At 37.3% G+C, this 16,214-nt stretch overlaps 1 protein-coding gene across 8 annotated transcripts in view; it reads left to right on the forward strand.

Moving 5' to 3' along the window:
* Positions 1 to 821: 821 nt before the first annotated feature.
* TENM3 (teneurin transmembrane protein 3) overlaps positions 822 to 16,214 on the forward strand; it is a 470,445-nt gene continuing 455,052 nt past the window's right edge. For all 8 annotated transcript variants that reach the window (XM_017549242.2, XM_017549257.2, XM_017549269.2 and 5 more), the window contains exon 1: positions 822 to 1,130. In XM_017549242.2, coding sequence (XP_017404731.1) covers positions 899 to 1,130 — 232 coding nt within the window. In that variant the 5' untranslated portion in view covers positions 822 to 898. The remainder of the gene's footprint in view (positions 1,131 to 16,214) is intronic.

Here is a 16,214-nt window from a genome sequence, read left to right on the forward strand (position 1 = left end):
CTCCCTGTGAAGTCCTCCATCTTTTGCCGTAGACCTTTTCCACCCACCCTTTCCACTGTCAGTTTAGCAAATTCAGGAAATAGTTTTTAAACAGAGAAACACCATTTGCCTTGCGTATTCACGCAGTTGCAGGAAACTCCCCCCATCAAATTAGCCACTTGAATTACCTTAACTATCAGGATAGAGCTGATTAAATTCATTTGCTAGAGAGGAAAATGCCTTTTAAGCAGAATGGTATGGGAGGAGGACCAGCTTTTTCCACAATTCAAGATATTTGAGCACTAAAAACATGAAAATTGTGCCCTCTGAAGAGTCTTTGTTATATATATATGAAAGTTCAATGCATTTGGCAAAGTTTCAGTAGCAAGAATTTCCCAATTTGCTCCTGCTCTTTAAAATACACTGAAAAAGAAAAATAAATAGTGTGTTTTATTTTGAATGGAGAAATGCTATAAAGAAAAAAAGCCATTCTAACTTTTCCATTGTGGAAAATTTTACTAACTATTGAAGCCAATTTTAGCTGGCTTCTGTAGTGAAATTTGAGCGTGAGCTTAAAATCATTTTTTTTTTAATTAATGGGGAAAATGAGATATAGTAGCTTCAATGAACATTCATAGCACGCACTAGCAGAAAGTGTGCTTCACCTCTTGATGATACAAAATATTTAACACTGATTTCACAAATACTAACGTCTTGTTGAAAGCAAGTTTCCTAGATAAGCAATAAAACTATTGTTTACCGTCATCCCACATTGAGAAGGATAGAGTAGTCAATGTTTAGGTGAAAGTCATGCTGACATCATGCAAACCTCGTATCTTTGCAGACAGGCCAATGAAACTTGAACCCTGAGCGTCAGTTGTCACCAGCAGGACTGATGTGCACACGGAAGGAATGAAGTATGGATGTGAAGGAACGCAGGCCTTATTGCTCCCTGACCAAGAGCAGACGAGAGAAAGAACGGCGCTATACGAATTCCTCCGCAGACAATGAGGAGTGTAGGGTACCCACACAGAAGTCCTACAGTTCCAGCGAAACATTGAAAGCTTTTGATCATGACTCCTCGCGGCTGCTTTACGGCAACAGAGTGAAGGATTTGGTTCACAGAGAAGCAGACGAGTTCGCTAGACAAGGTGGGTAACTGTCCGAGTAAACTAAGGCAATGCTCACATGTTGCTAACTTTCAGGTGTCATGATTTTCCCCCCAAGGTGACATGACTGTTGTCTGACTTTGTTGTTCCATCTGCTGATTCTGATTTTGAGATATTAGATGATCACACAGTACTCCAGATGAGAGGTGGAAAGCCACCAATGGACACATTGGCTCCTAGGCACAGGCACTGACGTGGAGAATTCCGAAGCCTCACCTGCCATATGTGAGGTTTATGATTCTGCACATGGCCCAAGTGTTTGTGCGTGAACTTGAAACTCCAGTCTTTGGGGCTCCCTTTTAGTTGGATGAAGGTGCATTCATTCATTCAACACAATGAACATTGTGTTTGTGGTTAGAACCGGTAAAAGGAGAACAGGAGCTGTTGGTGAGGAAACACTCTTTCCCATAAGAAAGTGAGGCTCATTGTCCCAGATCATCTCAGGATCCAGGCAGTCCTGCTGTTTGCCTCTGTGTGATTCACACAAGAGCCTGCTGTGGAAAGGCTCCATTGTCTTTCTCCTAGGCAACCTAGTAAATTAAGTTTATACCTTAAAACTACCTAGTTTCCCACAATATAATCCATTAGGGTTTGGTCACTGGCATATATCTGTTGAACATTTTTACACTGTTTTTTTGCCTGAGTATCCTCCCAACGAAACCATGTCTTCTGTAACTTTATTTCACGATCCTAAACCTACCCATTTCTGCTCTTAAGACACTAGGTTATTTTTGACTGGACATATATAGTTATATTTTGTTTCTTCTAATATAGTCTTGAGATGTGGGCAAGATTACTAATAAAAATAAAATCCTCTTACATTTCTAATGTGCAGTATAATGTACATATAACTTAGCATCCCTTAGCTAATTTAATCTAGAAATGAGGAAAAATAAATTAAAGTTTAATAATCAAGAATGTATCCATTCTTTTCCAATCACTGTACAGACAGTGTGACTAACAGTTTGATATTGGGCAGGAACACATTTAAGAAAAAGTAATAATGCAATAAATCGTTCAAAAGTTTAAGAATTTTCCATGGTTCTTTTCTTCCCTGCCTTGTGCAAAGAGCCATTCTAACTAGATTGAAATAGTGTTCGCTCACCCAAGCCAGTTTACATCAAAGAAAACTCATTTGATTTGCTAAGGAGAGATTTTTATACCCTAAAGCATGCCTTACTAATTACTGATATCAAATTTCATGAAAAGGGACAAAATAGCTTAACATTTTTAATCCGTTTTTCAGGGGAGATACAAAACATATTTGAGGTATGTAGTCTTAGTTGATTGTACAATGTACTGTAATTTTAAACCCACTTTTTTCATATTGTCTGCACAGCTGAAATAGATTATCAGTGTACATTTTTCAAAAATTTAAAAAATAGTAAGTAGTGTTGAAATGCATGCAATCTGGACCGAATGTGAGGTCTGACGTTTTGTTAACAAAAATAACTCTTTAGTGCCCTAAACAAAACAAACAAACAAAACAAAACAAACAAAAAACTCCAAACCCCACATCACAGAATAAAGTTTGAAGGAAACAGTAGCACATGTGGCGGGATGCGTTGGGGTCATCTCCACCCCAGGCAAGCATTTCTTTTAGGCAGCACAGATGATGCCTACACAGGTTAAAAAATAGCGCGCTGAAATGTTCTCCTCCTAGGCAGCCTTAATCCAATGCAGACTGTTGTTGACAACCTGGCGGTAGCATTTGTAAAAACCCTGGAACAGAAGTTCTCAGGGGGCCAAAGAGTGTTGTTCCTCACTCCTTGCAAGCCAAGGACTGCAGAATACAAAGGGGCAGAGGAAAGAGAAAGTATACCAGGCCGCCAGGGAGGCCTTGTTGGAGAGCAGAAGTGAACAGAGAAGTGCATGCATAGTTTGTGATGGTGCCACAGGTCACCTGATGTGTGTGAATCTGAACTTTGTAGAAACATAAAATGAATGGACTGCTAATTACAGCTAACACATGCTGCCACCCTGGTCAGCACGCCAGGCAGGTGTGTGCGGTCCCCTGGTGAGACGGGTCCCGGTGGCATACTCTTTTCACAGATTGAGACGTATGAGGTTTGGAGAGTATGGACATCTCATGGCTCCTGAAACGTAGCTGGAACTTGAACCCAGGGTTGCCCAGCTCTGGCCTGGCTTCTAATCTCTGTGCAGTTGCCACAGTGGAAAACAGGCAACTCAGCATATCACCCTTTGGTTTATTGGAGTCAGTTGTTAAAGTCTATTATTATTATTATTATTATTATTTTATTTAGTGACAAAGTTTCAGTCTATCGCCCAAGCTGGACCACAGTGGGGCAGTCATAACTCACTGCTCCTGGGCTCAAAAAAATCCTCCTGGCTGGGCGCGGTGGCTCAAGCCTGTAACGCCAGCACTTTCGGAGGCCGAGGTGGGCGGATCACGAGGTCAAGAGATCGAGACCATCCTGGCCAATGTGGTGAAACCCCATCTCTACTAAAAATACAAAAAATTAGCTGGGCATGGTGGCGTGTGCCTGTAGTCCCAGCTACTCGGGAGGCTGAGGCAGGAGAATTGCTTGAACCGGGGAGGCAGAGGTTGCAGTGAGCCGAGATCACACCACTGCACTCCAGCCTGGTGCCTGGCAACAGAGTGAGACTCTGTCTCAAAAAAAAAAAAAAAAAATCCTCCTGCCTCAGCCTCCTGACTAGCTGGGATCACAAACGCACACTACCATCATGCCTGGCTAATTTTAAAGACTTTTTTTCCTTCCTTCCTTCCTTCCTTCCTTCCTTCCTTCCTTCCTTCCTTCCTTCCTTCTTTCTTTTCCTGTTTCTTTCTTTCTTTCTTTCCTTCCTTCTTTCTTTCTCTCTCTCTTTCTTTCTTTTTCTTTCCTTCTTTCTTTCTCTTAATTTCTTTCTTCTTTTCTTTCTTTTTCTTTCCTTCCCTTCCCTCCTTCCTTCCTTCCTTTCCTTCTTTCTTTCCTTTCTTTTCCTCTTTCTTTCTTTCTCTTTCCTTCTTTCTTTCTTTCTTTCTTTTTCTTTCCTTCTTTCTCTTAATTTCTTTCTTCTTCCTTCCTTCCTTCCTTCCTTCCTTCCTTCCTTCCTTCCTTCCTTCCTTCCTTTCTTTTCTTTCTTTTCTTTCTTTTCTTTCTTTCGACCGGGTCTTGCTTGTTCCTCAGACTGGTCTCAAACTCCTGGCCTCAAGCAATCCTCTTACTCAGGCCTCCCTAAGTGCTGAAATTACAGGCGTGAACCACCAAGCCCAGCCCATTTTAGTCAATTTTGAATTAAAATGTTCACAGTGTGGATAGGGAGATGTGCGCAAACTGAAGGCGTATTTAGGAAATAAAATTGATATGATTCTGTAATCGGGTGAATGAGGATGAGTGTGAGGGTGGCGTTGCAGATACTTTTTCCTTCCTGTGGTTTGATATGAGGAGTATTTGTAGCAGGAATGGTAGGTGTAAGAGAGAAATGAGTAAGGAAAGTCTGCTATCAGATTATGTTTTCCTTGAGCAAGCATAATGAAAAATCCTTCCAGGCTTTCATTTTCTTTGAAGCTGACAAATGTCAATTTTTCCTCACGGACTGTTATGCTATGGGATTAATTATTTAATCGACAAAATGTGCTTCCTGCCACAGCTCCTGACATCACACACGTAATAAAAATGAAAGATTAAAAACATTCATAGTCGCCAAATATCTTTGAAACAATTCCAAAGAGTCATGCTAATTTACCTTGTGTGTAGAGTTTTAAAACAGCCAGTGAGTCCTATATCCATTTCCTCCTTGAATGACACAGGGAAATGCAGCTTCGGCTGGAGGAGAGGACAAGCAGGGTCTCTGTTGGCACAATTACATGGAGAATTCAAATAGAGAAATATGATGTTTTTATATTTTTAATTGACCAATTTTATGTCGAATTATCAAACTTGATTTTAATGGTTTGTATGGTCTTACTGACTGGCAGGTGCCGTTAATTACGGTATATTTAGGTAGTATAATGCTGGGGACGATTTCCTCTTCATAGTAATTGCGTAATTTGACGGGATCTCACATAGATCTTTCTCTTTTTAAATCTCTTTGTGTAGTTTGTTGGTGATGGAAATAGTTGCTCTCTGAACAGCTGTGGAGCTTTCTGTAGGTGAGGATGAGGTTAAGGTAACAATGGCTGGTTTTGCTTTCTTGGATGCTATTTTCTTTTATTCATCTTTGAAGAGAATTTATCCTGTCAGATCTCAGGCAAATTTCTTATGAATACAGCTGCACAGGATCATCCCACAGCTTTTGGAGAAGTGGTAAAATAAAAGAGCATTTTTTTTTTCTCTGCTGCAGCTCTCTGGGCTATGCACATTGCCTGTAGTACTCTTGACCAAACGCTTATCAATTCCAGCAAGGAACGCGGCCCGTGAGGATGAACTCTGAAAAGAGATGGTGTCTGGAAATAAGAATACATTTGTTTTACTGAATCAAAAGCCTGAAAAGAACCACCTTCGTGGCCCTAACCCAACGTGTATGAGAGTTAGTCAATAATCAGTGTTGGGGTTGTGAATTTAAGAATTGTAAAATATGAAGATTACCATTTATTCTTTATTTGTAGAATGGCAACAGAGAGGAAGGACTCCGTTTTTAAATTTGAAAAACACCATGATATCTATGTTTATACATAACTGAAATCAAGACAGAAAATAAATTGCAAAGAAGGGAAGGGAAGGAGGAAGGCAGGTTGACAAAGACAGGCACCAATTGATTTCTAAGTGTGCCTCACCTCTGATCTTTCCTGACAGTGTGGCTACACTCCCAGAAACTCCCCTCTTTGGGATATGCCTTCTGTTCATTCTTACCATCATCAGGAGTGCTGAGCAGCCCCCCAGCCCTCACAGGCATGGCTTCTGCTTTTCACCTCATGCCCTTGCTGGTTCAAGGCCAGTTCAAGTGTAGTTTGGGGGATTCCACCGGGGAGAGGGAAGAAAGAGAAGAGGGAAAGTAGATCCCACAAGCTCTGATTCACCACTGCCGGACCTGCCTCATGGGCCACATTCGGAGGGCTAGTCCATCTTGTAAGCAAACATTCCAGATGCTACACCTGCCCCTTACCAAGGATAATCCTTGTAAGGAAACAAAAAGACATTAGAGGAGCAGTCTGAATGTTCTTATAAATATGTATCTCAGATTCTGGCATGACAGTGCTTGAATGAAGACTCATCCACCCATCTCCCAGCGGACTCCCTACCTCCTGTGAGCTGAGCAGTGATCAAGGGTTTAGATGAGATCTGCAATTCTGTTAGGATCCTGAAGGACCAAGCTGATGCGGGTGCTTTCCCCTTCGTGCCAGATGACAACATGGAATGGGGTGAATCCCTAGTGTGAGGGTCAAGAAGAATGCTGTAGCTTTTAACAAGAGTAGAGACGTTTGTCTCAGGAGTCTACCGTGATTTCCAGCCCTTTGTTAAAGCATCTCAGGAAAACAAGAAATTTAATGGCACCCAGCATGCAGGAAGTGGTATAAAATGCAAAAGAAATAGATTAGGAAGCTTTTAATGAAAATGAGCAATGGAGATAAGACAACCGGAACCAAAATAAAACATTGTAACTAAAGCATGTATGGAAATCCCAGAACAATAACAACAACAAAGCAACAACAACAGAACAAACGATGGCCACCAAATGCTGGAGAAAAAATTAAAATCACAATCTGCAAACTAAAAATGGCAACAGATTAGTTGAAGAAGAGAGGTTAATGATTTTGAAGAGCAGGTAGAAGAAATAACTCAAAACAGAAAACAGAAATTCAGATAAAATTAAGAAGACAATACACATGTACACACACAAACTGAAGAACATGCTAGAAAAATTCTTTAACAAATAAAAATTGTGTACAAGGTTCCACAGAAAAAAATCCAGGTTACATTTTTTGTTTTTGTTTTTTTTGAGACATTGTTTTGCTCTTGTTGCCCAGGCTTGAGTGCAGTGGCCGTGATCTTGGCTCACTGCCGCCTCTGCCTCCTGGGTTCAAGCAATTCTCCTGCCTCAGCCTCCCGAGTAGCTGGGATTACAGGTGTCTGCCACCATGCCTGGCTAATTTTTGTATTTTTAGTAGAGATAGGGTTTCATCATGTTGGCCAGGCTGGTCTCAAACTCCTGATTTCAGATGATCTGCCTGCCTCAGCCTTTCAGAGTGCTGGGATTGTATGAGCCACCATGCCCAGCCTACTTTTTTTTTTAACTTACTAAAAATAAATAACACTAATAATGAATTTCTCATCTGCAACAACAGAAGCTTGAAAACGGTGGAATAACACCTATTGAGAGAAAAAAATTGCAACCCAGGGATCTTATTTGCAGAGAAGATACTGTAGGAGAGGAGAGATTTTTCATGGGTCACCAGGTTCATGACTGAGGCCCCTATAACAGAAGACAGATTGACAAGAGCAGTGCACACAAATTCATTTAATGTCAGTTTTTGGTGAAACAAGAACCTTCATAAGGAAACGAATGCCCAAAGAAGCAGGTAAACTTGTGTATTTTTTTGCAAGGTTAGATGAAGAGTGGATAGTCATGGAGAAGTAAGATTGGACAAAAGGTGTAGGATTGAATGATGATAAACTGGGAAGAACTGAGCAAGGCCTGTTTGTTCAGATTCTTCTCTGTGTCCTTGTGTCTTCAGAGATTCGGACGTTCCTTCCTCTTTGTATAGGAACGGCACCTCTTGGATGAGAATCTTATGTCCTGCTTTGGGGAGAAGAGCAAGGGGAAGGTGAGAGTGACTTTCCTGCTTCTGCTGTTCTCTCAAACGCCAAGATGCCATATTGTGGGTTGCATGTCCTGAACCCCATCAATACCATTTATCTCTCAGAGTAAATGAAGGATACTTAAGTAATGCTAGGATTCAGAGACCATGTCAACAATGTGCATACACCATCTAAGGAGGTACACAAGAAGAAATACCAACTGAATCAGAATCATGACCTCCGAAGAGGAAGCAATGATGAGAGAGCAACTATACAGTGTATATAGTTAAATCTCAAGCGATGATTACAGAGCAACTGGAAATGTGTCAGAAGCACTACAAGAAAAACCTTAACAGAAGGCTGGAACTAAAAGCATTTGCCTATCTCAGCAAAATCCAGTAGTTGGAAGAAAGTAGAAAAGTAAAAGTGTTCCAAGTTCTCATCTCATCTGAAGAGGGAGAGTGGGGACAGTTATGAAATAGAGCTTTAGTGGAGGGAACTAATTGCCATCTTGCATTCATGTAACAATGATAAACCTATATTTGAATATGAATATCAAGAATGGGAAGGTAACCATTAATGCAGTAGACCCATCTAATTAGCAGGGGGAAAGGGATTGAGTAGCATTCTGACCAATTTAGCAAAAGCAGTTCCAAGGAAAAAAAGGAAACAGGTAAAATCATGCATAATCAAAAAACAAGATGAAAGGAGTCAAATCTGCTATATTACCTTTTATCTAAAATTAAATGTACTGCATTTTGGCTGGGCACAGTGGCTCACACCTATAATCCAAGCACTTTGGGAGGCAGAGGTGGATGGATTACTTGAGGCTAGGAGTGCAAGACCAGAATGACCAACATACTGAAACCTGTCTCTACTAAAAATACAAAAATTAGCCAGGTGTGGTGGCAGGAGCCTGTGGTCCCAGCTATTCAGGAGGTTGAGGCACAAGAATTGCTTGAACTGTGAAATGGAGGTTTCTGTGAGCCAAGATCATGCCACTGCACTCCAGTCTGGGTGACAGAGTGAGACCCTGTCTCAAAAAACTAAAGTAAAATAAATAAATGTACTGCAGTTTGACATAAACTACTCAACTGGTTTATAAAAGTTATCGATATTTATAAGACATACGCTTAAAATGGTAAAGGAAATGGTTGAGAATAAAGATATAATAGGTGAATACAAACAAAACGAAAGGAGGAATGGCAATATCAGGAAAGATGGAATTTATGATTAAAAACTCAACAGGATAAAAAGGACCATTGGATACGTGATAAAAGGCATACTGTGCAGAAAGAAGAACACTCTTAAAATGCATACATTAAACAGTAATTTAGTAGTTAAATTTATAAAGCAAAAACTATTAGAAAAAATAAAGATTGTTAAAACACATTAATGGTGAGGTTTGATTCACTTCCTTCAGAATCAGGCAGATCCAACAGGCAAAAACAAGACAGCAATTATATAATATTAATCAAAAAATTTAGCTAAGCTATATATACAGAAATTTATAACTGTCAGAAATGATACAATTTTATATATTTCTATGGAATAGTTGCAGAAATTGATTATGTATGTGGCCACGAAAAGAAACATAAAAAATTCAGAAAACAGATTTTATAAGCCAAAACATTTTATCACAAAATGTAGTAAAATTAGAAATAAACAACAAAAAAGTAATTAGAAATAAATAACAAAAAGATAAATAAAATACTTTTGCCTCTTGGATTATAATGTCCCTTTACTGTGATAAGAAGCAGTCAAGAGCAATGAAAATTCTGCTTCCAAAATGTATGGGAGACAGTGAAAGTCATGATCATAGGAAAAACATTGTGAAGAAACCAAGAACAAAGACCAGTAAAATAGGAATGTACTATACATTTAAGAAATGAATTCAGGCCGGCTGTGGTGGCTCATTCCTGTAATCTTAGCACTTTGGGAGGTTGAGGCAGGTGGCTCAGCTGAGGTCAGGAATTTGAGACCGGCCTGGCCAACATGGAGAAACACCGCCTCTACTAAAAATACAAAAACTAGCTAGGCATGGTAATGCATGCCTGTAATCCCAGCTACTGGGGAGGCTGAGTCAGGAGAACTGCTTGAACCTGGGAGGCAGAGGTTGCAGTGAGCTAAGATTGCGCCACTGCACTCAAGCCTGGATGACAGAGCAAGGCTCCATCTCAAAAAAAGAAGAAGAAGAGGAAGAAATGAGTACAATATCAGGAAAATAAATCAGAGGAAGTAGGAAGAGGTACATAAGATATAATTGAAATTTAAAAGAAACAAAACAGCGAGGTCTTTTAAAAGACTAATAAAATAGTCTTGATCCTCATTAAGAAATGAGAACAAAAATAAGGAAAGATCCTAAAAAGACTGTAACAATTAAAAGGTACTTTTCCAAGCAATAACTTTGAAAAATCTAGAGGAATTTATTTTTTCTCAGAAAATATGATTAACCCCAAAAGGTGTCAGAACATGGAGCAAACTTGTCAACACCAATTATTTCAGACAAGATGAGGAAGGTAATTAAAAGAGAGACCATTTAAAAGGGCCAGATATGTTCCTAGGTAAATTTTACATAACCTTCAAAGTACAGCTAAGTTTACTGTTTAAAAAACTATTCACCATGATCCTTCACAACAGACGGAAGGCATCAAAGTTCATGTTATGAAGTTGGTGTAACTTTAATAACAAAACTTGATTAGAATAGTACAAAAAAAGAAATCATAAATAAATTGCTTTACATACCAAAATTGCTCTTCCAAATTGAATGCAAAAATTCCAAACAAGTATTTGTATTTAAGAATCCAGCAATATATAAAAAGAATAATATGCTAGACCAAATTAATAACGAAGTGGTTAGTAATCCTTGCTGATTATGCAAGGATTTTTCAGTGTTCAGAAATCTACTAACATAATTAGCTTAATAAATCAAAGTAGAAAAACATGATCTTATCAATAGATGATTTATAGGTTTTGGAAAAAAGTTAGAAATCTTTCTTTATTCAAATAAACTCACAAGAAGAAAAAACACTTCAGTGTGGTAGTAATATTTAAGATGATCATTCAAGAAGTTAAACAGCATTTCTAAAACGTGAGATTCTAGGACATTTCAATTGAAATAGGAACATAAGAAAGATTTACCTATTCTCACAATTACTATTCAAAATTGTTTTAGATGTTTTTGCTATTGTAATAAGAAAATTAAACAATTGATATATGTTTTGGAAAAAGTTAAAATCAGTACTTTTGTTAAAGATGTGGTTGTATGCATACAAAAACCATGTGTCTCTAGAAATTAAAAAAAAAGAATTTGAAGTCAGTTTTGTATTTGGATGAATACAAAATAAATACGTAGGCAGTGTAGAACATATAGTGTAGTAGTTGAGAGTGTATGTTCTGAATTCAAATGACCTGTGTATCAATCCCAGGCCTGCCTTGCCTTAGCTGACTGGCAGGTTACATAATCTTGACCAAGGAACTTTTTTGGACAAGTTACATGATTTCTCTATGCATCTATTTTTATTATTCGTAGATTGTGCTGTAGTTTGTTGAGGGTAAAATGAGTTAATATATATAAGCTGCTTAGAATAATACCTGATACCTGTTACTAATACCTACTACTTGGAAGTCAGAAAAAAAATCCTTGTCACAAAGGCAACACTATAACATTCTTTAGAATAAATTTTGCAAGCATGATATGGCACTTAATATGAAGGTACCTATGAAATATTACTGAAAGACATAAAACAGGATCTAAATAAATAAACAATGTTTTTGGATGGGAAGGTGATACCTTAAGAATATCAATTTTCCCCAAATGAATGCATAGAAGTTAAGGATATCAAATAAAATTCCAGTGGGTTAGGGTTAAATTTAATTGGAGCGAGTGATTTTCAAATTCATCTTAAAATTCAAGCGATCATAAGATTCATATTTTCAAATGGCTGGAAATAGTCAAAACCATATGTAAAAGTCAAATAGTGTGGACAAAATGGCCTTAATAAGTATTTTCTAAAGTATGATGAAGCTGCTACAATCATGTCTATATGATATTGGCATAAATAAAGACAAGTAGATTCATGGAATAGATGAAAATTTCAGAAAAAGATCCTAGTATATAGGGAAATTTAACATAAAACAAAAAATGATTTTTCTATTGAGTGGATTTGATAAATGGTGCTGGCGCAACTGGTTATCCATCTGGAAGAATATAAAATTGGACCCATATCTCTCAGCATATTCAAAAATAAATTAAGATGGATTAAAGACAAATGTAAAAAATAAAGCAAGAATTCTAGAAGTTAATTTGGGAGACTGAGTAAGATAGGAATGACTTGAGCCATGAGTAGCAGAAAGCTTCAGCTTAAAAACTGAGGAGAATCATTTTCTTATAAAACAAGAAGTCCAGAGATAGACTGTCTAGCCAGGGCTTAACAATACCATTAAGGCATCTCTCTATCTTTTTCAGCTCTGTCATTCTTAGCAGGTAGCTTTTGTCCCCTTGGTGCCCAGGTGGTAGGTGTGCTTTCATATTCCTGTTGGAATAAGAATGAACACACAGGTGGGAAGGCCTTCTCTACATTGGACTATTTCATTTTACTCCCTTGAGACTTCTCGCTTCCTCTCTCTTTTCAGAGCTGTTATACATGACCATACTTAGCTGCACAAGAAGATGAAGCATTTGCTATTTTTGCTTTCCGGTCCTTATAATAAAGGTGCCAAGAAGAAAGTAGTTTGAATCCACACAGCCCATCCCAGGGACTCTATGTACACTTCAGGAGTAGGGGAGAATATTCTAATAGAAAATTAGAATATTTCTAACAGAAAACCCAGAAGAAAAGACAGACTTAAATGATTAGTTTTAAAATTTAAAACCTTTTATATGTAAATTAAAATACCCAGAAACAAAATCACTATATTGGGAAATATATTTATAATTCTTGTGACATATATAATGTCTGTATCTATAATATATGGAGTGACAATTATAATTTGAAAACAGAAAGATAAACATGCCAATGGGAAATGGCATGCATAAAGAGAAATTCACATGGTCAGTAAACATGAAAAGGAGAATTGGTTTTCCTATTAGTGTGGAAAAGGTGATAGCCAATCCGAAGTTTTACATCCCTACTATACAGCCCCTATCTTGGCATCCTTCATTGAGTATTCCTATATCTGGGGGATTCACCTAGGAAGTTTCTCCCTGCTTGATAAGCAGAAAATCAATGGAAGAGGCTTACCGTAAGCGGGATCTTCCTGGTTGGCACATTTTTTTCAGAGACACATGGAAGCCATGCTCTAGAGTACAATTCATCCAGTTCTTCATTCAGACACATAACTTAAAGACCTGTGTGTCCCATCTTGCATCCTCCATGTTGTTTTCATGGGAAAATACATACTGATCCTTATTAACTTCTAAACCCAACAAATTCCTAAAGTGAGAACTTCCTATATAGTTTTTAAGATTCTGGCTTAGGAAGAAGCCAAAAAACAAACAAACAAAAAAAGCAATTCATGAATAGCTGTACTCAAAACTTTACACAAAAGCTCTCATTAAAGTATGTGAAATAAATAACAAAAAAGAAAGGAAGAAAAGAGAGAGAAAGAAGGAAAGAAAAAAAGGAAAGAAAAAGAGAAAGAGAGAAAGAAAGCTGTAAAATATTCACAGATGTTGCATTTGGAGAGTGGGGTTGTGAAGGAACACTTTCCAATTTTCAGTCAAAAGATCAAAGGAAAAAAAAATTATTCCTGCTTTGGAACTGCAACAGGTTGGTTCTACACATTGGGGGTTAGAGAAGAAAAGCACCATTTGAGATGGCCAGATCTACCTTTTTAATGTCTCCACTGCCCTGGTGGCTTGGTTTTCAATTCAGGTTGAACTCCAGATATGGTGTGTAAGGGAGGAGCCAGATCAAAACATGGCATTGTGCTTTTGATTTATTTTAGGGATGAAATATAAACCAAAATTCCCCAGTGCTAAAGGAAATTTTAACTTCTTCTTTTCCATTTTTTCTCCTTGGACTCTTAATACTGTTATTCTTAGCTTTTTTTTTTTCCTTCATGTTCCATTGTGCTGCCTTTTTTCTGCCTCTGCATAAACTCATATGGTTGTGAGATCTTTGAGATCCCCTGAATCCATTGTATACATGAGGAATAATGAGACTCAAACTTGTTAAAATGGTCACTCAGACAACAGGTGATGATTTCTAGGTCTAGAAAAAAAATAGAACCAAATTTCCATAATTTTTCTACTCTTCTCTTTCATCTTTCTAATTTCCATTAGAAAACCACAGTTAAAAGTTACATATGTTTTTAAATATCATCACAAACGTGAGACAGACAAAGATATCTTAGAAAGGTCATAAGAGGAACAAATATAAAAGAAAAAAATTGATAAACTGGAGTTCATCAAAATTAAAAAGTTTTGCTTATCAGACATTACCTTTAAGAAAATAAAAGCCAAGCCACAATCTGGGAGAAAATTATCTATCTGTCTGTCTATCTATATCTATCTATCTATCTATCTATCTATCTGTCACAGAGACTTGTACCTAGAATATATAAAGAGCTTCTACAAATCAATAACAAAATATAAATAACCCAATTTTAAAATGGGCAAAAGTCTTTTAATAGGAACATCACAGAAAAGACACACAAGTGACTAATAAGCTTGTTAAAAAATGCTCAACACCATTAGCCATCAGAGAAATGAAAATTAAAACTACAATGAAATACTACCACTCATCCTCTAGAATGGCTAAAATTAAGAAGATCCACAGCACCAAATATTGATGAGGATGTAGAACAGCTGAAACTTTCATATGTCAAATGACACAACTGCTTTGGAAACTGTTGGACAGTTTTTTATCTAAAGTTAAAAATAACACCCCTGGACCCAGCAATTCATCTTCTTAGTATTTACCCAAAATGAATAAAATCTTAACGTTCATAGCAGCTTTATTCATAATAGGCCCATACTGGAATCATCAAGAGAATGGATATAACAATTGTATGTTAATACAATAGAACATGAGTTAGCAAGACAAAAGAGTGATCTATAGATGTTTGCAATAACATGGAAGAATCTCAAAGATCTACTGAGCAAAAGGATCCTAAGTACATCCTGTATGACTCCATTTATATAAAGTTCAAGAACAGACAAAACTAATCTGTAAAAGAAATCTGAATAGTGGTTGCCTGTGGGGTGGGGATTGACTGAGTATAGGAGAACTTTGTGGGAGTGATGGAGAAGTGCCTTATCTTGCTTGGGGTCACGGGTACATTTGTTGAAACTCATGCAAGTATCCACTTTAGATCTATGTATTTCACTGCTTATGAAATTTACCTAAATAGTAATAAATGCAAAAAAACACAAAACTCAGTATGTTCAAATAACTGTAGTTGAACATGGAAAGTTTTGCGTTTATATTTTGCTAGATTCTACAGGGGTGAGATTTGATTTGGTGCTAGGAGCAGAGTTGCACTGTTTCTACTGAACCACAACCACAATCTTTAAAAAACAACCTCTGCTGTCATTGCACTATAATGTTTTGCGGGATAAAGGCATTTTGTCAATTAAGATAATACCATATACAACATATCCAGGATTGTACTGAGAGAATAAAGAGTTGGTGTCATAGATGGGACCAGGTCTTCCAATATTTTCATCAATTTCCAAATTAAAAAGAGCCCCTTTTAAGTTCTTAAATATAGATTACCTTAGGGGGGCAGTTTTATTAGAATATTGCTAAAATTATAAGTAGTTTTTAAGTGTTTCTATATATTATATGTTCCAGATAGGTCAAAAGTATTGAAATCATATTTCTTAAATACATAACGTGAAGGTCGTACATATAGTTTTGGAATGTCACTGGTAGCATTGGGCAGATGTAAAAATAGTATCAATAACTGTTTTGATTAAAATAGTAATGTCTCAGCACCATTTTATCCTGTATTGGGTGTGAAATGGAATACATTATTTTTCTTACTCTTCTTATTTTTATTTTATTTATTTGTATTTTTGCATTCTGAAAATCTATTAACCATTCAGACATATTGGAAATTGTGAAAGAGGAAGATTTGAGAGCCAAGAGGAAAATGCTTTTAATTTTAAAGACTGAGATTTAGTTTAGTCTTGGATGCCATTATAGTGAATAATGGGAACTGATCCTAGACTTCAAAAGAAATATGACCATATGGTCCTACCATTCAGCACTTAATGCTGCTATGAATTTCCAGTTAGACCCAAAACTTTTCATTTCCCCAGTGTTCCCCCTCACCTCTGTCATCAGACAAAAACGAAAAGAATCTGAAACCTCTTTTCATGTTTTCTGAAATACTGGTCCTGCGAAAGCTTATTTTT

Source organism: Cebus imitator, unplaced genomic scaffold, assembly GCF_001604975.1.
Source record: "Cebus imitator isolate Cc_AM_T3 unplaced genomic scaffold, Cebus_imitator-1.0 Scaffold11, whole genome shotgun sequence".
In the NCBI taxonomy this organism is placed as follows: domain Eukaryota; kingdom Metazoa; phylum Chordata; class Mammalia; order Primates; family Cebidae; genus Cebus; species Cebus imitator.